Source organism: Acanthisitta chloris, unplaced genomic scaffold, assembly GCF_000695815.1.
Source record: "Acanthisitta chloris isolate BGI_N310 unplaced genomic scaffold, ASM69581v1 scaffold14930, whole genome shotgun sequence".
NCBI lineage: Eukaryota > Metazoa > Chordata > Aves > Passeriformes > Acanthisittidae > Acanthisitta > Acanthisitta chloris.
In genome coordinates this window covers 28,835-53,453 of record NW_008651215.1, presented here as the reverse complement: position 1 = coordinate 53,453, position 24,619 = coordinate 28,835, and the positions used below count along the sequence as shown (strand labels likewise).

The window sequence follows — 24,619 nt, the reverse complement described above, 5'->3', positions numbered from 1 at the left end:
TTTTTTTGTTTTGCTGCAGTATACCTTCAGTGACTTGATCTTCATTACAATTACATCTCTTTCAGGGCACTCAGCAAGGTATTTCACTGCTCCCAGATAATATGCCAAAAAATATGGCTTTTCCTACATCTACTTAAAACTAAGCCTTTGAACAGATACAGTCTTTTCTACTTTGCAGCTCTTTCACACCCTGTCTTCAGTGTCCTCCATTTCTGAATCTATTCTTTCCCTTTTTTTACTTCTTTTTTAAAACTTTGTCTCTTTGTCCCAGGAGCTGATGAGAAAGTGTTCGGGGTTTTTTTCTTTCTGTCTCTGTTTTTCTTGTCTCTACAAAGAACCACATGTACAAAATGGAGTCAAGATGTACTGTGACTGTGTACTTCTACGAGAGCATGTCACCTGAACCTCTACATTTAAGCTGCCCTTGCAGGATATAAAAGCAAGCAAGCAAACAAACACACAAAACAAAACCAAAACAAAACCCCAAAGAATTGTTATGTAATATTCCAGTCTGATCTTATCTTAAAAATGCCAAAAAATAGACTATCAATGTCTGCCAGAAATCTAATTGAATACTATATTACATTTCCTATGAGAAAGACCTTTCCAAACTAAAAAGCACCTTCTTGTGACAATCTTAACTTCTTTGCAATTTAGGCACATAAATTTTGCCTTACCAACCAAAATCACAGAGAACAGGTAATGCAGAGATTAGAAGTTCATCATTTTACCCACAACAAACTTAGGATGGTACCTAACACATTTCAGATCACAGTTTGCACAGTAAAAGTAAGTTTCGACTATTAAATCAGGTAAACCCAAAGGCTCAGGTCCTTTTCCACCAGGCAGCTTTCTGACACTCTGCTCCAAGCCTGTAGCACTGCCTGGGCTTGTTGTGACCCAAGGGCAGGACCATGTGATGGCACTAAGGATGGTCTGCTGCAAACCTTCCCTGGTACAGAGGTCAGGCTGAAAGGCCTGGAGTTCCCCAGATCCTCCTTCCAGCCCTTCTTGTAGACGGGTGTCACATTATCCAACCTCCTGTCACCTCCCTGGGGAGCCACGCAAATGAGGTGCTGCTAAATGATTGAGAGTGGCTAGGCAAGCTTTTTCTTCTGCTTCCTCAATACCCTTGGGTGGGTCCCATCTCATCCTGTAACTTGTATGTGTTTAAGTGCAGCTGCAGTGAACAAGTGGAGGAGAGAACCCAGAAAAAAGGGATGGAGGGAGGGAAGAAGACAGGGATGGAAGTGCCCACACTCTTGAAGGTAAAGTGAAATGGTGGGAACCAGAATTGCTCTAATATTATTTACTCTTCCGCTTTTCTGTCAAAGAGAAATCAAGTCAACAAACTTTATGGCATTCTAGGTTCATGTGCCAAATTCAATCTAATGTACCTCCTGTCATTGTAATTTCAAATCATTACTTCTTGAGATGCTGTTTAATCACTATACACAATCATACCCTTTTTTTTCCAAATATTTGTAGATTCTTCTGATAACCTAATCTCTGGTATATTTTTTCTGCCAAGCTATATACACTAAATTTTCTTAACTATCCCTCAAGGTGATTCAAATAATATTTACATTTTCTTTCTGTCTGTTGCCCTTCTTTGGATGTCCTTAGACACAACACACTCCCTCCTCCCCCCTCTTCCCCCACAACCCGGAGGAATGGGGGGGGAGGAAAAAAAAATAAAATCAAATATGTAGGTTGAGATAAGAACAGTTTAATAATAATAAAGAGCAGAATGAGCTAAAATGCTAATGGATGATAAAAAGAACAAAATCAGTGATGCACAATACAATTGCTCACCACACGTGGACAGACACAACCCTGAACCTCCCCCCGATCGGCCCCTTCCTGCTTATATACTGGGCATGACGTGCCATGGGGTGGAATATCCCTTTGGCTAGTTCAGGTCACCTGTCCCGGCTATGATCCCTCCCAGTTTCTTGTGTATTTTCTCACTGGCAGAGCATAAGACACAAGAAAGAAAATGTCCTCGATTTAGGATAAACACAACTTAGCAGAAACCAAACCATCAGTGTACTATCAACAGTATTATCACTCTGAATCCAAACACTGCACTACACTAGCTACTGAGAAAATCCTGGCTGAAACCAGCACACTCCATTGAAAAAATCACTGAACTACACAGGCATGAGTTAAAGACTTTCATAAACTATATGCTAAGGAATCATATTATTAAGGCTTTATACATATTCATTCATTATGCTTAAATTATTCTGAAATAATACAACAGAAATTTCACTAAAAAATTAAGGGATACAGTATACCATTTCCAGAAAAGGACCACCACAGTTGTGGAAAATTTGTTTCTAATTGGCATTCAGTTCTCCAAGGCAAGTACTTATACGTGAAAAACACATCATGAAACAGTCTGTGGATCTTTAACATTACCTGGAAATTTTCAGGACTACCGTAGCACAACCACAGATTCAACTTAAAGTACTGCATCCTCTTCAATCTGACTCAACTTAGAATCTTGCTTACAAACCAGCAGAGGGAAGATATGTTTCCTAAGCTATTCCTTTGACTGATTTTGACACCTTGAGTGAATCAGTCATCTATTCTGCTATCAGTATTATTTATCTTTATAAACATGGCTAGGTCACCATCACAGTGAGACTGACTAAAAAAATATGTCCAACCTGTTAGTTTTATATATGACAGTTGGAGATCCAAGATAAAACCAGTAAAAATAGATGGGTACACATCTCCATGACCACATGAGAGCAAGAAAATAAATGAGCCAAACAGCACAGAAAATTATACCTTAAATGGAACAGCCATTCAGCAAGAGGCCATTACCACAATTTCCTAAAAATGGAGCTGTGCAGGACTTCTTGACAATCTGATCCACAAATCATTTGCAGTTCTGCAGATGCATGAACATTACAATGTAGATGTAGAATAACATTCCACTGCCACTCCTAACAAATGTATACTTGCTACGGATGGCAGTGAAATCACATGCGTATGAGCAATTATTGCGTATTAAGGTCATAGACCCACTGGAACAGGTCCAGAGGAAGGCCTCAGAAACAATCAGAAGGCTGAAGCACCTCTGCTATGAAGAAAGTCTGAGACAGTTTGAGTTGTTCAGCCTGGAGAAGAGAAAGCTTTGGGCTTATTGTGGCCTTTCAATACTAAAAGGGGGCTTATAAGAAAGAAGGGGACAAACATTTTAGCTGGGGTAATGGTTTTAAATTTAGATAGGTATAAGGAAAGGTTTTTTACACTAAGGATGATGAAACAGTAGAACAAGTTGCCCAGAAAGGTGGTAGACACCCCATCACTGGAAACATTCATGGTCAGGTTGTAGAGGGCTCTGAACAATCTGGTCCCATGGCAGGGGAGACTAGATGACCTTTAAAGGTCCCTTTCAACACAAACAATTCTATGATTCTGTGATTCTGTGTTCTCAGAGAAAGGGAATGTCTGTGCATCTCTGTGTGTCTGCTGTCAGCCCGTATGTAAAAATCAGGATAGGAATGGATTTCATTATAAAGCATCACCTTCGAACATATCCAATCTCTGATTCATTATTACTTTGCAAATCCTTTAAACAAGCAATTTTGTCATTTGTATTTGCATTAAATAATAATTTCTTAAGCATATTATTTTATACTTATCTAAATTAAATCTTAGACCATTTTAAATTGCTCATCTCCTTAAAAAATCTCCATAACATCCTAGAATTACAAGAGAGTTTTCTCTCTTCCAGTAACTGTATAAAGCAAGACATCTCCATATAATTCGCAAGCTTTAGGACACCAACATTCATTTCATCTTACAGCTTTTTAGTGGAGATGAGGCAGGTTTTTTATAACAATACAGATCGTATCCACTAATTCTGAACTAAATGCTTCCTCTTGCTTACAGCGAAACAATTTTGCAACCAGAAATCCTAATCTGGTTTATTTCTCATTTCTCTGTTTCAATCACTTCTACAAACTGCAGCAGAAGCCTGAAGTCAGTGTGAATTAAGCACGCTTCCTTTGGTACATAGATCCAAAAGATGGATCACCTTTTTTGGAATGGTATGTCGCTACTCAGGCATAGCTGCATATTAATTATTGTTGCATGGATAGATACTACACAAAACCCAAGCCTGTTCACACTCATTTATATTTTTAAATGAATGCATTCGGTTGTCTTTGAATATTTCTTACAGTCTGCCAAAATTCAATGTCACATTGACAGTAACACTTATAAAAAGCAGTTTTCACACTTCCATATATGCATACTTACTTCATCAGCAATAGCATTCTGTATGAGACAGGAAGCTGTCTGACACAGCAAGGCAACAGAATTCAGCCAACCCATAGCAGAGGGATATACAGTAAGTCATCTAATGGTTATTCTTATAGAAAATGATAAACATGCCCCACACGATCCCCTTTCTTGTTAAACTGCTATTTTTGTTCTTGTCTAAGGCCCTGTAAATTACAACGGCATCTCTAAAGAATTATATTTTTCCATTTTTTAAATGGAAAAATAAAGTTTAATATGTCAGTGAATGAAGACAGTGTAATGTAAAACGTATGCTATTCCTAATGAATTGTCTCTAACACATTTTCCACAACTTCCTAGTAAAATGTAGTCTCCATAATCAACCTAACAACCTTTTTCAGCTCTTTGGCGTCCATGCCATTAGGAGGCTTTTCATAACAGCTAACCTTAAGATTCCCTGCTTAAGTTGGGTTTTTTTCAAAATTTATGCATAATAAACATACAAAAAAATCAGACCGACCCTTTCCTTTTTGACATTTTCCATCCACAGCCCCTTAGACTGTTAAACAACCACAACTTTTCCACCTAACTGACTTCACCTGCAGCCATGTTTTCCCCTCTGAAATGCAGTAAGAGCAGATCTTCAGTGATGTCAGGCAAAGCTTGTTTCGTTGATACATCTGTGGAGATGTGCTTATATAGTGTTCAGCTTTAGACTGCCATGACCTGTTAGTCTCATCCACTATAATCTTCAGGACGTCTTCTACAACAGTGCCTGACATCATTGCTCCTCATTCCTTTGTCTGCATTCTACCTTCAGTATCTTGCACTTTTCTCTAATTAGAATCTGTTTTCCAGATTATCTCAATAATTTATCAAGATCTTATTCACTTCTGATCAACCTTACTTCACAGGCCACATGAAAAAGGTTAACATGAAAATGTTAGCTTTTATTCAGCTAGCATCACCTGCAACAGCTTCTCCATAAGGGATAATTAAACAGGCTGTGGCTGGTCAGGCCAGTAAAAGAGAAGATAATACAGTGTTTGACAGATGCCAGTAAAATAATGAGAGACTTGGAAAAGGTCTTGACTATGGCAATAAAATAAGTAGATGGTTGCTATCAAAGGAAAACAGCAGCAGATTCAAAACAAAGAGAAAGGTTCTTTACAGAGTATGTGCCTGTTTGCCAGACATGGGTTCTAAAATTTTACACCAATTGGAAAAACAAGTTAATGAAAAAGAAATCAAACATAGGTTACCTTTTACTTAGTAAATAGAAAGATACTGCCTTCGGCTAAGGCAGTTTCTTATTTGCATATTGTAAGAGATTGAGAAAGCATTAGGGAATGATTGCTCAAGACACATATTCTCCACCAGATATTAATTTCTTGCTGTGCAAGAGAGGATAACAGGCTAGAGCAGACTTCAGTTTAATTCATTATAGCACATCTTACTATTCTACCTAACCTGTAATTTAAAAGCTTTACATTTAGAAACGATACCTAGATATCAGGCAAATCCCATTACTGGGCACAAAGCACACATTGCAATATATATAACATATTACATGCATTGAATTTTCATGGTTTGTGATTATGAAAAGCTTTACTAATATATTATTACTGTTCATATAATAAGTTATTGCAGTAGCTTTATTATCACAGCTTCATTTAGCAGTGATACCAAAATAAATATTTTCAAGCCATTTCAATACATATTGGCTTGTAGTTTGAAGCATTGCAAGTTTTGATCATAGAATCATAGAATGGTTTAGGTTGGAGAAGACTTTATACGCCATTTTGTTCCAACTTCCCTGCTATGGGAAGGGTCCCCATTCACTACACCAGATTGCTGAGAGCCCCATCCAACCTGGCCCTGAATACTTCCAGGGAAGGGGCATCCACAACTTCTCTAGGCAAACTGGTCCAATGTCTCAATTGCAAGTTTTGATCATAGAATCATAGAATGGTTTAGGTTGGAGAAGACTTTATACGCCATTTTGTTCCAACTTCCCTGCTATGGGAAGGGTCCCCATTCACTACACCAGATTGCTGAGAGCCCCATCCAACCTGGCCCTGAATACTTCCAGGGAAGGGGCATCCACAACTTCTCTAGGCAAACTGGTCCAATGTCTCATCACTCTCACAATAAAGAATTTCTTCCTTACATCTCAACCTACACTCTTTCAGTTTAAAGTCATTACCCCTTGATAATTTCTAAAGCTCTAAGTAGGACACCATCTATTCAGTTAACAATATATTTCCACCTTTTTTTCATCAGCTATTTCCCCCGAGTGTCTACTGACTCTGACCAGTGTCTAAAAGCACTCAAAAACCTAAGAAAAGTGGTTAGGAAAGGTTTTGTTGGGTTTTGTTCCCCAAATATTTCTAACAAGAGGAATAAAGATTTATTTTAAGAGTCAACTGCCATGAAGTTGTGTCACAATAATGCTTATTTACTAGTCTCATCTAAAAGTAACTAATTAAAACTGTCTTGAACTCTGCCACAGCTAAGTCAAATAGATATAAATTGTACGGCTATAGCTGTTAAATGTAATTTTTTTTTCTTCAAGTCACTCTGGTGAGATTTTTAGATAGGAACCTTTGAACTGAAAATAGACACCCTCAGTATTCCACCTTTTCTCTCAATGGCCTTGTAATGCCCAAGGTCATGCTTCCTAATAGTATTAACACAGATGTGCATTTGGATATGGCATTGCTGCCTTTTTGGATATCTCATTTCCCCAGCTTATTTATATTTGTGTCTATATTTATCCTTGTGTAAAGAGGAAAGGGTTGGTGTTTCTCTTCACACATTCAAAAGTGTCATTTTCAGCAGCGGTCCACTAATGAATATGTTAATCTCTCCACACCAAGGGAATAATTTTCACTCAGAAAATAGCTTTTGAGATTATTTAATTTCAATTCAGAAACCACTACTGTATCTACATCAAGCTATTACCTTCAGTCACAAAATTCCATTTTTGTAGAGATAAAATATTTGTAAAAAGATAATAAACTGCAGAAAAATCAAGGGCTGTCTAGTAAAAGAATCAGTTTCCTGACTGGGAGCTCCACTTCTTAACAGAGTTGCTAGATGCTACCATTGTAACTCACAACCTGATTAAGGAGGCTGAATAATTCCATGAAACAGATATCCACCACAGGTTAATATTTATTTAATACATAGACAGATCTTTGGATGCAAGTTTAAAGGAGGTTCTTGAAAATTGAAGGTGGCCAGACTTCTTTTATGGATGAACATTTTACTCTTTCAGCTGCATTCAAATCTGTTCAAGACATCCACCTTTGGGAATTTAAACTTTACATATCATGAGCTACTGAATTACCACATTTTAGTACTCTAATCCTGCAAACTTTCCAATTGCCCTGCCTTTCATTTAGGGATAGCCAAAATCTTCCTAGCATTCACAGCTCCCATATCATGGGAGGCAACATGTATACAGAGCCAGTAGTGCTTCACTACGCTGTCCATAGCATTATTGAGAACAGTGATCTGCAAGAATGCAAAGGGCAGGAGAGAGCTGGTTGGGATAAGAAGACTTGAAAAGGACAGGAATGAGAGATGAGATGGAGAATGAGGATATGGAGAGAATTCTTCAGCTGGAGAAGGAATAAGAACTGGCAGGGCTGAGACTGATATAAGAATCAAAATACTTATTACAGGTAACTGGAGTAAAAATAACTCCCAGACTTGACAGAGCGGGGACTATGTGTCCTTTCTCACTAGGATGTGCATACATTAAGTATAAAACATGCACAAGGTATAAAATGGCGACTATTAGATCACTGAATACAAAGTACTTTCTGTAATAGAGTAATTATTGGTCACTCAGATTTAGAAAACGTTTACAGTAGAAAGACGAACTGTTACCGAGCATCCGAATAACAATTTCCCCTCTGAAGAGAAGTCAGAAGGAATAAGCTTAGCTTTTTTAAAAATATAAATAAATAAAGTATTGAAATCAGGTAAAAAAAAAAATTTAACTGATCATTCTTCCTGCACAGAATAATGACACTGTGAAAATCACTGCCAGAGGGTAACACTTGTGTCCAAGCACAAAACCAGGGTGGATGAAGAATGAATCAAGATTAGCCCTGGTGAGAAAGACCTGGGGGTGCTGGTTGACAAGAAGTTCAGTGTGAGATGGTTTGAAGCTCAGAAAGTCAACCATATCTGCATAATAAGCAGCGAGGCTAGCAGGTCAAGGAAAGTGACTGTTCCCATCTACTCTGCATTTGTGAGACTCCACCTGGAGTCCTGTGTCCAGCTCTGAGGCCTCCAGCACAAGAAGGACATGGATCGGCTGAAGTGGGTCCACAGGAGAGCCATGAAAAAGATAAGAGGGCTGGAGCACCTCTCCTGTGAAGACAGGCTAAGTGAGTTGAAGTTGTTCAGTCTGGAGAAGAGATAGCTCCAGGGAGACCTTACAGCAGCCTTCCCATACCTAAAGGAGACTACCAGAAAGCCACTAGGACAAGAGATAATGGCTTCAAACTGAGAGGGTGGGTCTAGAATAGATATAAGGAAGAAATATTTCATTATGAGGGTGGTGCGACACTGGAACAGGCTGCCCGGAGAAGTAGTGGATAGTCCATCCCTGGAAGCATTCAAGGCCAATTCAATGTGTGGCTATCTTTAGCACATTTCTTCCCCTGAATGGCTTAGTAGCAGTATTCCTAGAGATCAGATATGGTTTTTGACAACAAACCTAGGCTGGATGAGATTGGTATAAGTTCTCTGGTCCAATTCCACCTACAAGCAGGGCTGCAGACTCAAAGCAGATTCAAACCTGCACCTGATTGAAATCACACTTCACCCTACAGGGAATCCATTCCTTGGTAAGATAAGAATACCCACAGACCTGGAGGTGCCCAAAGCTGTCAAGCCTTTCACATGGGTATCAGTGGCAAAGGTTGACTTGGTGAACTGCAATGAAGGGAAGGCAAGGTCAAAATGGACTTTGGGTTTGACCATTAAGGTGCTTAGGTAAAAGAAATATTTCCTGAGTTCAATGGTCTTCAATTTGGTTTCTGTGACAGCATCAGAGAAACTCCCTATTTACAAACCTGTTAAAACATGTTGTGTCAAAGACGTTTTTGCAAACAATACATATCCCATTACTGGACTAATACCAAACCAGAAAGAACTATCATGCTCTCCACCTTGGAGTCCAAACACAGTTACCATCACAATTTAGAAGTAATTCTCCCAGTAAGACAGCATTTTGTAGGGAAGGTTAGTGAAAATCCAGATTTAAAAATAATATGTTTGTAAAATGATAATCAGGTCTTACTTTTTTGGAGAAAAAACTAATGACAGAAACCTTCAGGTTTTAATTTTCCTATTACAGCCTGATTTTCATACCCAATAGTTTCTTTTATTAACAATATTCAAAAGCTTTTAAAGCTTGGTAGCAAAATCAGTCTGAGAATTAAGACACTGTACACCAACTCACATGTAATGAGTTAATTTTGGCAGTCATCACGCTCTGAAAACCGGAGTTTATAATGGAAATGCTGACAGTGTATCAGTCAGAAGGACATCACTATAAAAAGAACATTCAAAATCATTATTTTCAGTAGGGTGAAATAGGGTAGTTTCTGAGCTGGAATGTGGAAAGCTCATACATGCCACTTTTCTGATGCTTTTGGGAAAAAGAAGCTAAAAATCCTCTAAATTATGTAAAAGAGTACTCTAAAATACAAAGAAAACCAAAGACTGATTATCAGTAACTAATACAAAAAGCATGAAAAAGCTCATCTACAGGAAAAAAATAAAAATCTGCTAAGCTGTTTAAACATAGGATCTATTCTCAAAATCAGTGCCAACTAACCAGATTAGGTACTTAACAGTTTCTGTGGTGCTGTGGAGAACAGTGCAATAATAACTTGTGAAAATCATCAGCTTCTGTCCTAGTAGCCATATGAACAGCTAGCTTACGATGAAGCAAGGCACTGAAGAGTATTTACCCATTTCCTTTCTTGCTCTTCTTTCTAACTCTTTCCTGTCCCAAATCCTCTTGTCCTCTCAATAATAACGGTACTTATGTTTATGTACCACAGCTATTAGGTGACCACATCTTTGCTCATTTGTACAGTATGCTGCATTCTCTACAATGCCAGTCATTATTCTTCCTGACTTCAATAGCTTTCTTTTGCTGAAGCATTTAAGATTAATGAGGCATTTGTTCTCAATCAAGGCACTCGGTATGAATAGAGTTACACTTTCAGGAGCCCTGCAGATGACTTATTTAATACTATTAGATTTTTTAAATTGTTTTGGGGGATTGATTTATGGCTATTTTTCATCCATTAACACAGTTTGGCATCACTCTTCGGACAATAATTGTTATCAAGCAAGACCTACTACTGAGCAGAATATAAGGATATGTTATGTATCATGAATCAAGGTATATCCTGAAAGGTGAAAATTGGACGTAAAGTATTGTAAAGCATACTGCTTCAGCTACTTAGAGATGATGCAACTGCCAGAAAACAGTATGCTACTGAATCTCAAAATCAGTTTCCTCTGATAATATAAAATGGAATATCCATCAAGGAAAAGTTGGGCTCTGTCAATCTGAGTCCACATAGGCATTTTTCTATTTTCATATTTTAGTCATGTTCATAGTCGGGATTCACACATAATAGTTTCATTCAGCTATCAAAACAGTTCTCTCTTCTACAGTGCTTTCATGCTTCACTCCTTTGCAAAATCATACTGATAAACAAAAACCTAATAGAGGATACATTTTCTTATAAAGTTAACACAACTGCCATAATTTAAAGAGAGCATAATGCAACAGAATTGAAAACAATACTTAACTGTGTAAGAAGAGAAATGAGAAAAAATTTTGCCTCATAAGAAATTAGCTCAGAACTTTGAAATAAGGTTGCACCAATGTTTCATAGCTTTCATTTTAACTTTCCTTTCTCCTTTTTTTCCCATCAACATTCCTTTCTGCACTTAATATCCTAGCCAGAAAGGAATTTCTCAGACAGGTCTTCTTCAGCTAAATCTCCTCCTTGCAGTAATCAATGTGAAGAGGAGGGAAAACAGTTTCAGACATCCAGGAAGTTGGAATTTCAGGGACTAGGGGTTTCCTGATAATTAAATCTTCTCATTTTGTGCACTTTTCTGACATAAAAATTTTAGAAGACGTGAATATATAATTCCCACAGAGAGTCAAACCTGTTTCAGATCTGCAACAGCTGCAGTTTTTTAGGAATGCTTATCCTGATCAAAAATTTAGATGAATGCAATTTCTTTATTTGTTTAAAGTGTGAACTGTGTCAGCTGGAATATAAAATACACTCACTCTATATTCCCTACAGTAAGAAAAAAAGAGGTCTTCATTTTCTTTAATTACATTTCCCTCTCCAGAGAGTCTAATGGTACTACATGGCAATTAAAGGCACAATTAAAATATCATATGTATAGCAACAGATATAGAAAACACATTCTGGGTTCATATGAAAAAAAGATGTAGACAGGCTGGAGAGGGCCCGAGGCACAAAAAAAATAAACTACCTCAACTTACGCAGGTTTGTTTAAAAAAAAAGATGTAGACAGGCTGGAGAGGTCCCGAGAAAGGCCACAAAGAAAGATGATCAAAGGACTGGGAAGTCTGACATGTGAGGAAAGGCTGAGGGAACTGGGTTTGATCAGCCATAAGAAAGGAAGTCTTAGGGGAGATTTTATCATCAGGTTTCAGTATTTAAACAGTGGCTACAAAAAAGATGAAGACTACCTTCTTTTACAAGGAGTCACATGGAAAAGATTAGGGGTAATGGGTACAAGTTACCCTTGGAAAGAGTCTCATGAGACACAAGAGGAAAAATGTTCACGCTCAGAACTATCAGCCATTGGAGTAATCTCCCCAGGGAAGTGGTGTGCTCCCCTACACTGCACACTTAAAACTCAGCTGGGCAGGGTGTTGGGCCGTCTTGTCTAGACCGTGCTTTTGCCTAGAAAGGTTGGACTAGATGATTCTTCAGGTCTCCTTTCAACCTGGTATTCAATGATTATATGAAAAAAACACTATAGAAATTTTAAAATTGATTCATAAAAGAACTTTATGCATTTAATTCAAAGGAAGCCTAAAACTTTAAGCTGCAGGTTGGTATGACTAATATAAATTGCAAATTTTTAAAAGTAGTACTTTGGGAAGCAGTATATTGAATTGTCTTTTCTAAATGATGTACAGAAGATTACTTAAAAGCAAACCACATTATTTTAAGTTTAATGCTAAAATTAGCTAATAGTATTGTATTATTCTAAATTGAAAGCTGCTAGGATAATTTAAGGTTATTGTCCAAACTCTGAGGGGATAGAAACATTATCCTAAAGTGACAAACAGGATCAAATAAGGATTATCAATTTCTATGATGCTGATGTCAGCAATGAGGTTCCATACAAGCAAAAATATACTAATACATTTAAGATGTATATCAAACTGATAAATTTTTCTCCAAAGAGAACTAAAGTCAGATTGCTTTGCAATGAATAATACTGTTCAAACAAGCAAGCAAGCTATAGAAAAACAAACTTCAGTGTCTATTTTATCCTTCTGCCCCAGGGCACAATCAGGTCTTCTTCAAATAATCCTGAAAAATGTTGGTCTACCATGTTTTTTAAAAATTGTTAAGAAGCTGCTTCTATAAAATCTCTATATATCCTATTCCTGTAGTTCCCTAATTTTAGAAGCAAAAATCCATAAAATTTTCTGGTATTAATGTTAACTTCTGCTGATAACTTCTACAAGTCATCATGTACCTAAAGTGAGCAAATGGCAATTGATTGCGTTACTCTTAATCATACACATATAATTTAACATGACAAATGCTATTTTTTTTTTCTGCCTACCCTTGGCTACACTAAGAAGGTTAAATCTTTACAATCTGCCCATGTGGAATGACCGAGATCTATCAGGAATGAGTAAAAGAATTTTGGTTTATTGTAGTTTCAGTTGCACCCCTTGTTTTCTTCCACCCCATTCAGGCACAAGATTTTTTTGAATGTATGTTCACAGTCAGTTCTTCATCTAGGCTCTCACCAAAGCTGAAGAGAGAAGAAAGACCGTTCTGTACTTTTTTTCCAGCTTTACTTTCAGTACAAGGCTTAAACATCCTGGTGTGATGTTTCAGGCTCTACAGAATTGATGACTTATGTTCAGGTTCTGACCAGTGGTCAGAACTGCAGTTGGCAACAGGAGCTACTGCTTAGGTAAGACTCAAATTATGTGTGCATAACTGACAATTCCTCTCTAAGTTCTACCCATCTCTGTTGAAATTGGTAAGATTTATTTTACACCATTTCTTCAATATAGTAACATTATAATTGTCCTACAAAACAGTAGGATACAATCCAAACAGTAGTTGCACCCAATGCAAAATACTAGTCATAACCCAAACTAGTAAACCCCTCCCAAAAAAATGCCAAAGGTAAAGACCTGAGGTAATGTGATGGTGTGGGCTAAAGCAGAGTTAACTTTCTTCACAGCAGCTAGCATGGGGCTATGTTTAGGATTTGTGCAGAACACAGAGTTGATAATGTAAAGATGGTTTTGTTATTGCTGAGCAGAGTTTTGCTGAGCCAAGGCCTTTTCTGTTTTCCATACTGCCACGCTGGCAAGAAAGCTGGGAGTGCATGGGAGACTGGGAGGAGACACAGTCAGGACAGGTCTGACCAAAGGGATATTGCACACCATATGGCATCATGCTCAGTATATAAGGTGGGAAGAAGAAAGAGGAAGACATCTGGATTGATGGTGTTTGTCTTCCCAAGGAACCGTTACACATGATGGGCCCTGCTGTCCTGGAGATGGCTGAACACCTCCTGTCTGTGGGAAGTAGTGAATTAACTCCTTGATTTGCTTTGCCTGTGTGTGGCTTTTGCTTTCTCTATTGAACTGTCTTTATCTCAACCCATGAGCTTTCCTAGTTTTTACCCTTCCGATTCTCTTCCCCATCCTGTTGGTGGGGGAGTGTGTGAGCGGTTGCATGGTTCTTGGTTGCTAGCTGGGGTTAAACCATGACAGTTACTTACAGAAGATGCATCAAGGATTCATCTTATTAATCCTTTTACTTCATGGAAATACTAATATAACTGAAAAGTATTTTAATGATATGTGAAACATTCTTCATAGCTGTGAAAATGCCTTTTATATGTTCTGTAAGTTAAACACTTTGATAGATTCACATGAAGTCTACTCCCCCAGCTCCTGTGCAATCATCTTAAAAGGCTTCAAGTCTATATTTCCACTTATGTTACATAAGGACATGAAAAGTAATCAGCAAGTGATGGCCAGAACTTTATCATTCTCTTAATGATTTTAAGAGTCTGATGAGAATGATGGCGGATGGCCTGAAATATTGAGGGTTGAAAACAAATCCATATTCCTATGTGTTTAACAATTACTGATTTTTTCTTCTGTCACTGCAACATCAGAATTTAAAACACTATGGAATGCATCTGAAAGTTAGGATGCATGGTATCTTTTCCTTATTCCTTACTCTCATGGTCTGTCACAGCAAAAAAAATCAGAAGCCTGTTCTCAAATCCATCTCTCTTTGTACTCTGTTATTGTCTAGGTGTTTAGAAATTCATCACTCGTTTAGTATTTTCTTGGTATCCAAGATAGATTGACTGCCACCTACTCCCTTGGGTCACCCATTTCCTGCCTTTTTAAAAAGCAACAATAAATTTTATAGGCGGATGTCACCTCACCTAAGCCCTGCAAACTCTCAGAGATATCACTAAGAGCTCTGAGATTGCTTTAGCATCTCAAGAGTTTTGAAAAACCCTATTATTAAAAAAGTGAATTTGGTTTCATTCACATATACATATATGGAAAAGGGTTATATACATCCTTGAAACAGCTGGATTTTTGCTATTTAACTTGGGTAACAGATGAGTACTACCTATCACTCCTACATCTTTCAGGTGGAAATGAACACTTCACATTTACATGTGATTGACATGTAATAACAAAGAACACAAGATGGCAGATTAGATGATGAGTTTGTCAGTAAACATAGTACTAGTGAGGTCTGTTCAATCTTCAATACTTCATTAAAACTTTCTAACGTAATGATGACTTAAGGCACTAAGAACGGAATTTTATTCTACAAACATGTCTGAATGAAGAGGCCTCTTGAGATACTTGTCTATTTTACTCAGGTTACCAAATCAGAACTACAGAAAGGTGAAATTGTCAGCACTAATGATTCAGCTGTACAGTAGTCAATACACATATAAAATCACAAAAGTTCACTTACATATGTAATAGGAAAAGCTTATATCAAATAAATGGTCCAAGTGTGCAACATATACTGTCTAGACTTCGTACAGGGAAAATGGTGCTCCATTTCAGTCTTATTACCTTCTTGCATCCTAACACATATAATTCAGAAATACACTGGGCCTTCTCTCCAGTTCCCAGAGTGTGCTTTTGCAAAAATCCAATTCTGAAACCTCCATTCAGCACTTTTCTGTATGGCTTTGATATCTCTTTCACTGCTTCATCTCCTCTCCTCAAACAAATTGACTAAAAACGTACTTTCCCTAAAATTCAGATCCTCCTTATTTTCAGAAACATGCATCATAACAGAATAAAACCAAATGTATTCAGTAACATTTGAATAATTATTCTCAAAGTAATGTAAATTCTTCCCCTATGAGTTTGCCAAAGAAAAATTCCACTCAAGTTAAGCTTTAATCTTCTCCCCAACATTCTCCTTTTTCTACTGTATTACTCAGTTCCCCCTTTATTGACCCATAGCGAATATAAATGAGTGGAGTCAATCACCTTATTATTGTTCTTTTCTTTCACTTATTCCTGCTATCTAAATGTCCTCTTCTTTTCAAGAATATTTGTACAATAACCTTAAAACTCTAGAACAATTTTACATTTTCTACAACACAGAATTAACAAATGATAAGACTGAATTTTGGTTTGCTATTTTTTTCAGTGACTTTTGCTTTTAAAGCATGTACTTTAAGACATGTAGTCAAAAGACAAAGTCTCTCCAAATTTCTCCTCAAATGCATTACTGTTATATTGAAGTTAACATCAGGTTCCAAGGCAACATTCTAAACTTTTCAGTGTTTTTAACAAAAACATCCGATTCAATCCTATTGCTGTCATGCATGGTATTTCATGAATAGGAATGTTGTCTTAGAACTCCATACTTGCGTATCATAACTGTTATCTTCTCTGAAAAGAAATTAACATTTTCCTAGAGCAGCAGGACTTTCTAACCCTGTTTGTTTAACTGATAGGTAGATTCTGAGCTAATCACAACCTGCCACTTACTAGAACAGGCTTTTGCTTTTCCCCTCATCCTTTCCTTGACTCTAGAACACTAGTCACAAAAGTAGATCAGGAAATCCTGAAAATCGTGATTGTCTGGAAGAAAGCTGTAACAAGGTGTTCTGGTTACTCTTGAAAAATGAAAATTGGATATACCTACTCAGGAGAAATTTCGTTTTTTCTCTCTCTTAATGTGCATTTGAATTTTCAGTTTTTTCATTGAGCAGTGTTTTTCACACAACTGTACTCTGTGAGCCAATCCTTTCCATCAGTCTATAAAACAAGTCCAAGTTTGCCTATCAAACTGCCATTACATTTTACACTGAAATCCATTTGTATTTTGAAAATACTTTTTCTCCAGCAGAGTGTTCAGAAAAAATAAGCAGACTGCATTCCACATGAAATAATGAAAGTGCTGCTTTACCCCCCACCTCCTTTAATCTCTAATATGATAGATAACTAAGCAATATGTGAAACTTACAGCTGTCCAAGCTCTTTTTCTGCATCGAGAACACAACCATTCCTTCTGGATTTCATAAGAAGGAACACCATAGCAACCTAGAACAAGAATGCTGGATTGATTACTATATTCTGCCTTTCTAGCAATGATGGCATACAATTCAATTGTATATAAACAATAGTAAAACATGTCCTGTGACAGAGGACATATTTAAAATCTAGGTTTACTACTAATTCCATAGTCTATGAAATATATAAATTAGACTGAGAGGCACTCATCCCAAAACTCAACAAACAAAAAAATGAAAAGAAGAAAAATCCACAAAAATCCCCACCAAATCAAAACCCTAAACAAGCAACAACAAAAACTCCAAACACCCAAAAACCCAAATCACAGGGAATTTCTTATTTCTGTCAGTACAGCAGCAAATCACCAATTCTCCCTGCAGTAAAAATGGGCAAGCTGACTTAAGGTACTGACATTTATTCTATGTAATTATACCATGTTTCTGAATATCTCATGGACTTCTTAGAGTTAATTATTCAAATCTTACTGTCTATAGAATATACTGCAGAAGCTCCATGAATTTATCAGTCACTCTTGCATTAAAAAGAGTGCCAGGTAAAGGAAATTACCACACACCTAAAGTTAACAACAATATTCACGAGTCCTGCAGAATTTCACCCTGACTACTTAATAAGGACATCACACAGTGGTTTAAGATATGTGAAGCAAAAGAGTAATTTAGTTGCTCAGAACAGAAGCAAGAATCACAAGTCTGTGATTACTGAAGGTTTACAGGAAAGTTAATTCATCACTATTTTCAGAGCAACCATTAAAAAGTAATAGAAAATGTAATGTAGTTTTCAAAAAAATTTAGCCAGTGATTAAAGCATTCCAGATTGAAATGCTCCTCAAGTACTTTTACAGACATGCCAGAAGTCTAGCTAACTACTATTTATAAATAAAACAAAATTTGAAATTACATTTCTGCCAACTGAACAATTAGATTATTTACTTGCATGAACTTGTACACAACACTTTGCACAGGAAATCAGAAGACTTGTTCCATCCTCTTCAATAAAGGCATTTGTTGGATAGTTTTCAGTGTTTTCTTCACTATAAATAAAACACATCTCTGGAATAAGAGGTTTGGTCTTTTCATTTTCTGCCATCAATGTTTCTGCTGAGTTTGCTTCCCTGAAAGTAGAACTTTCTTCATCATGATTGTCTGTCTGGAAAATAAACAAAATTTATATTTAAGTAAAAGAAAGGAGAATCTCACTCTTCCTTTTGACAATGATGAAACAACTCCTCTCCTCCCAGCTTTTGCACTAACAGTATAGCAGTTGTATGAGAAAATTAACTGCTTCTAGGTATTTATCACAGTCATTCTACCTTGATTGTTCAAATAATTGTGAAATCCAGAATACCACTTAGCCTGCAAGCTAGTGTTACTGCAGCAGTGTGCAATGGTACTGTACCTCTGACCCCCTTGAGCCCTTTAACAGGGTCTAGTGCAATAAAGGTATTTTCCTGTTTCCTGTGCTGAGGAATTCCAGTTTATCAGCTTCAGAATTGGTAACATAGTGCTACACCAGCATTTTCAGCTGACATTTTACACACTAATTCCACAAGCCAGGATCAAACAGTGCTATACATTAGACAGTTACTGTGCGAAGACTATTCCTGAGAAGGTCTAAGTACTGTGAAAACACTGCAGGAAGGAAACATTGAAGAGGCTCAATCAAAAATATTTGAAGATGGATATAGAAGGAAATAGCTGAGATACAAACTCATTCGGGTTCACCATCTCAAAAAAGTGTAATTTCAAAGGTAAGCATACTTACACTTACACTGATCCTGTATAAATGGTAGTAGAAGGCATATACTGCCTGCAATCAAGGGTAAATGCAGGTGAATGGAGTATTGGTTCTAATTTTAAAAATAGTGAGTTTACCTCTCTTACAAATGAAATGCATAAACATATCTGCATCTTAATTTACTGGAAATTAAGAAGCTGAGCAGTCATTTTGCACTTCACCTGGACCTGGAGCTGTGACAATCATGCTTACCTTATAGTATGGCATGAAAAGAGTGCAAATGGCACAGTGAGGTTCTTTTTTTGCACAAGCTGCATTGTATTGTTTTTCAGCTTTGAAATCAGGTACTCTTGTCTTCCAAAGGTAGACCAGAGGCTGAGCCCATGCCTCTGTCTCTTGAACCTTCTCTTCAACTAAGGTAGCTTCAGGCAGTTCTTAGAGAAAATAGACAAATGGTTATGTTGCAGTCATGAAATGAAGATTCTGTCATGTGTGCTAACAAAGAAGACAAAACAATGTTATATGAAGTCTGTGTGTGAATACAGGCACAGAAGTCTAAAAGAATGATGCATCAGGACAAGCATACAATAAAGTGCTTTGACACCTGTGTCATGAGCTGACTGCTCCACATACTGCGTAAGAAAGTATGCCACTAGCTCTACTGTTTACAATTTGCACTCTTACCCATGACATTGTCTCACTCATCCACTCCTTAATCCCTCCAAGATCTACCTCCTATCCCGCCATGTACTCTGCCCTGAATTTCTTATCGATGAAACATGCAGCATCCTGACAAGAAGCACCAGACAAATCATTCTGTTCACCCAGAATGGCACTTCACAACTCTTTATGGAGACTGACACTCATTTTCCAAAGGAGAAAAAGAGACAAATGTTATAGCCAGGGAGTAATGGGGAACAATCAGATCTAAGAAGGAGCAGTATATGCATGCTGGATCATATGGACAGGTGTCATATGTAGGTGTCAATTAGAATAATCACTGTGCACGTGGGATGGAAAATGTGAACGCTTTTGAATGAAACTTGCAGATAAAAAAAGGTCTATAGCATATAGTCCTCTTCTAATGATGCATTTGAGAAAACTTGTTTATTTCAGAAAAAGAAAATTCCAATGACAGAGAAATGTTTCATGAAGTACATTAAGCTGATTCATCACATTCCCTCAGAACATGACTGCCTTCACCCACTTTAGGAAAACGCAGAGACATTTTGGGGCTCCTCCTATAATAAATTGTCACATATTGCTACAAAACCACTATAAAGTTGATGACAGTTTTATCAGTGTTGAATAAAATATGGACAAAAATATCTGTCTACAAGCAAGCAAAATGTAGCAAAATTAAATTAATATATGCTTCATGTTAAGTCTAATCCATTTTAATAGTTTCTCAAGAGAACTATTATCAATTCAATAAACATTTGCCAATAATCCAGGTAGAAGGAAACATACAAAACAACTGCAAAAAAACTGTCAACATTCAGCAGCAGTTTTATGGTGAATAACTTAGCTTCAAATGAACAGCAGTGAAGAAATAACTGAAGACAAGGAAGAAATGAACATATAAAATGCTGGAATTACTTTTATAGCTTTTTGAATTATTTATTTTTACGTTAAAAGCTTTAAAAAGCGCTTAGTTAAAAACACTCTGTCCAATCACATTTTTTCCATTGCTTGCAGTTTTAAAGAGCTGTAAAACAAATAGCTCTGAAATCTATGCCTCAAGTTCCATTTCTACCTATTTAAATTTTCTTTTACAGAACAGTTTCACAAGTGGCTTCAGCTTTACTAACTGTTTTTTTAATCCTTCTTTTCATATCATTTTCTTTCAGGAGCTTATACTGTCATTATTCTAAATATTTTCATTATAGCTGTGATGTCACAGAGAATTTAAGGCTTGATTGTGCGCTATGAAGAAAACAGGCACACAAAATTTTTTGCAAAGGTTTGTAAAACCTTCCACTTCAAACTGACATACTTTGATTGCACCACTCCTCATCACTGCTGAATAATTCTCCCATGAGAGTTGAAGCCTTTACCCTGGGCCTCAGACTATTTTGCTCTTTGTTCAAAAATTCAGATTTCCAGTCCTGGAACCAATTCTAGGATGATAGCTCTAGTTCTCTCACACAGGTTTTCCACTGCCTCCAGGAGATTGCTGAGCTCATGACTACATTGGTTCTGCTTTTGGTGAGAATAATATTTATACCTTAATTACATGTAAACTCCATAATTTCACTTCCCTCTTGTGTGATGTTTACAAATCCTTTTCTGACTGAGAAATTGAAAAGAATGCAAAAAAACAGAAATAAAGCTGGCAGCACTCTTAACAGCATTTTGTTGCTTTCAAAAGTTTTGTATTTATTTTCAAACCTCATTTCAAGTGAAGCCAGGGACAAAGTGTCATATGCAGATGTACCAGATTGCATCTTCCACAACCTCAAAAACATTTAACATTAGTCTAATAAGTTTCTTCTCTCCTTTGCATTATGTTTAGAGTAACTAATTACAGTTAGTTGCTGAATAGAAGCAAACACTTCTCATTTGCCTCTGATCTCTAACATCTCTAATTCTGCATTCTACCTCCTTTGAGGTATGATTGCCTTCTCAATGCTCTTTACTGCAGTCTCTTGTCTCTGCATGAACTACACAAGCTCTCTGGTGCGATCCTCCTGTATATTACACCATGTAACCCCTCACACGCCTCCACCACAAGAAGCCTGGAAGCACAGACAGGAAAGGAAAAATACCCCTCTTCCTTTCAAAGGGAGACTAGCTAACCCAGTACTTCTTAAAATAGGATACAAAAGAGTAGACAGACTAGAAGTTCTTAAGGATTACAAGCTTTGTCCGATCCTCTGTTATCACTACTGTATGGCTAGTGAATTTCAGTTCCCTTTAAGAATTTCCTAGGCAACCTTGAGCTTAAATTATCATCTTTCAAAGGGCTTCAGAAATATCAGTTCATCTCCTTATAATCAACATTCACCCGCCCACAAACTGAAACAATCAAATGTCAAAAAAAATTGATATTAAAAAAGAAGAAGTTACAGAGTACATGACTCTCTTTACAGAATATGACAACAATACTGCCTTAAACAACTTCCTAAGTAGGTAGCATAAGCAAACTTCTATGTAAATATTCTACACCAGTAGAACTTGGGCAGTTTTACTTTGTGTGATTTTTCCAAGGTGTCGCAATATCAGTGACAGTAAGAATTTCCAGATCAGCTTCCGAGGTAGTACAGATGGAGTTACCTTACTGGTTCTCATGTAGTCAGAGAAGTTATGCACCATAAATAAAAACTGAGAATCTGGTTACTCAAAACAGGCATGGAAATAAAAAGAATCAGTCTCCAACTGTTTCAGAGAAAGCACAGAGTATATACTCATTTGATCTAACAAACATTGGTGCCTTGGCATAGTTTACAGCCTTTCTTCACTTGTCCATTTGATAACACAAAGTCCTATTTATGTCCCAAATAAACCTGGAAAATTTGAGGAATTATTAGAGCATTTTTTCTATTTATCCAGTACTTTTCAATTCTTACTCTCTTTAATGATGCCTTTCATTACTTAATACTTAGCTGAAGAGCAGTCAGTGACTTCAACTAAAATAAATTTATTCTCCTGACTCACTTTTGTGCATGTGGTTTAAGGGTGGACATTTAGGTGCCTCAAGTGAGCTCTTCAGTGCTTTTTTGACCAGATGTGTCTGTTAGAAGGACACGAGACAATTGCAGTCTTCAGTTTCCTCCATTCAAAATCTGCCTTAACTGAGGATTCTCAGAGTAGGAATGGAGAACAATTTTCTATGTAGAGACTGATTGAAAGATCTCAGAAACTGGGAAAATTGTCATAAGCAGGCATACTTTCTCCTTCAACTATGCATCAATGCCAATTCCCAGTACTCAAAGCCTCAAAAACCGTGGTGGAAACATCTGTTCCGAGAGTGCAGGAGATTGATACATTACCCCACAAAAATCAAACATCTACTTTATAAGACCAGTATATAACATTTCCAGAAGTGCTATGAACAATGATGTTTCACTCAAAATCTTACGTATTGGCATTTTTCTGAAAGAGCCTAAGAATGGTGTCTCAGTTCTAGTAGAGAAAGTTTTGATGAATACTCACTTATGCAACAGTGCCAACCAACAACACTCTACATGCCATTATTCAGTCCAACCTTCTTTGTGATAACCTGGCCTTGCTCTAAGACTAGCTACCAGTGACCCAAGTCAGATAATATGTAAGATTCAGGTCAGCCAATGCAGTGATATGTAACATAATACACATCTCTGGAGAGCATTTTCTGTACACAACACATGAAATAGAGCTAGGGAATCTATCTTGACATATATGTCTGCTGTAACCCAGATCAAGTCACTGACACTCCCTCACAGTTCACTCACAGTTAGTGCATGAACAGGGCTCTGCACAGGCATGCAGCAGAATTCCCTGGTGCAAGCCTTGATGTGCCATTTGCCTTTTTTAGCCTTTCAGCATGAAATTTACATTCCAAATTAAGAATTAATCAAGACAAAAGTGAATAATGCATTCCTGATATTCTTTTGTATAGAAACTGCAAATCAACTCAACTATGATACAGAATACATGTTGCTGTCAGAGAATTAAAAAATACAGGAGTTGAACTTGCTAGCTTTGACAAGGAAATTCAATATACATTTGTACCTCAATTGACAGCATTGTTCAAGAGATTACACACTTCCATGCGTAACACATAGGCACACTGACAAATACTCAAAGAACCATCTCTACGGTCTTCTGTTGATCTATTGCTGTTGTTTAATCTCCATCTGAGTAATGACACTCTACATTAGATGAAGTAATATAGTAATATAGCAACAAATACGGTCTTGAAAATTGAGGCCATTTCTTCAGCTACAAAAAATAAACAACTCTGTAGCGGAACAGCTCATACAACACCATGCTCTGGCGCAAATGTTATGCTGTAGTGGGCTTGCATGACCAGGGTTTTGGTGGTGGCGGGGCTATAGGTGTGGTTTCTGTGAGGAGCTGCTAGAAGTTTCCCTCTGTTTAGCAAGGCCAATGCCAGCAACTCTGAGACAGACCCACCACTGCAGTAAAGCTGAACTCATCAGTGGTGGTAACATATTTAAGACGGGAAAAAAAGCTATTGTGCAGAAGTAATTGGGGCCAGAGAAGAGTGAGAATATGTGAGAGGAACAAATATGCAGATACCAAAGCCAGTGCAGAAGGAGGGGGAGGAGGTGCTTTTGGCACCAGAGCTGAGGATCCTCTGCGGCCTGTGGTGAAGACCATGGTGAAGGAGCTGCCACTCTGCAGTCCATGGAGGTTAACAGGATGCAGGGATCCATCTGTAGCCCATGGAGGAGACCCATGCCAGAGCAGATGGGTTCCTAAAGTAGGCTGTGAAACTAGGCTTCTGGCAGGGACCTGTGGAGAGAGGACACCCACACTGGAGCAGGTGTCCAGGTAGGACTTGTGACCCTGTGGGGAATCTGAGGAGGAGCTGTCCCTGAGGGACTGGACTGCACCATGTGGAGAGTGATCCATGCTGGAGCAGTTCATGGAAAACTGTAGCCTGTGCAAAAGACTCACGCTGGAAAAGTTAATGGAGAGTTGTCTCCTGTGGGAGGGACCCCATGCTGCAGCAGACGAAGCCCACTCTCCCTGAGCAGTGGCAAAAATGTGTGATGAACTGGCTGGAGC

General features: G+C 37.6%; 1 protein-coding gene across 1 annotated transcript in view; it reads right to left on the bottom strand.

Annotated features, from left to right (window-relative positions):
* Positions 1-24,619, bottom strand: part of LOC103799935 (lysine-specific demethylase 4C-like) — a gene marked incomplete at both ends in the record, with an annotated part of 50,793 nt that overhangs the window by 4,018 nt on the left and 22,156 nt on the right. Inside the window, 3 exons of the mRNA XM_009072294.1 lie at positions 17,082-17,158; positions 18,079-18,295; positions 19,136-19,317. Coding sequence (XP_009070542.1) covers positions 17,082-17,158; positions 18,079-18,295; positions 19,136-19,317 — 476 coding nt within the window. The remainder of the gene's footprint in view (positions 1-17,081; positions 17,159-18,078; positions 18,296-19,135; positions 19,318-24,619) is intronic.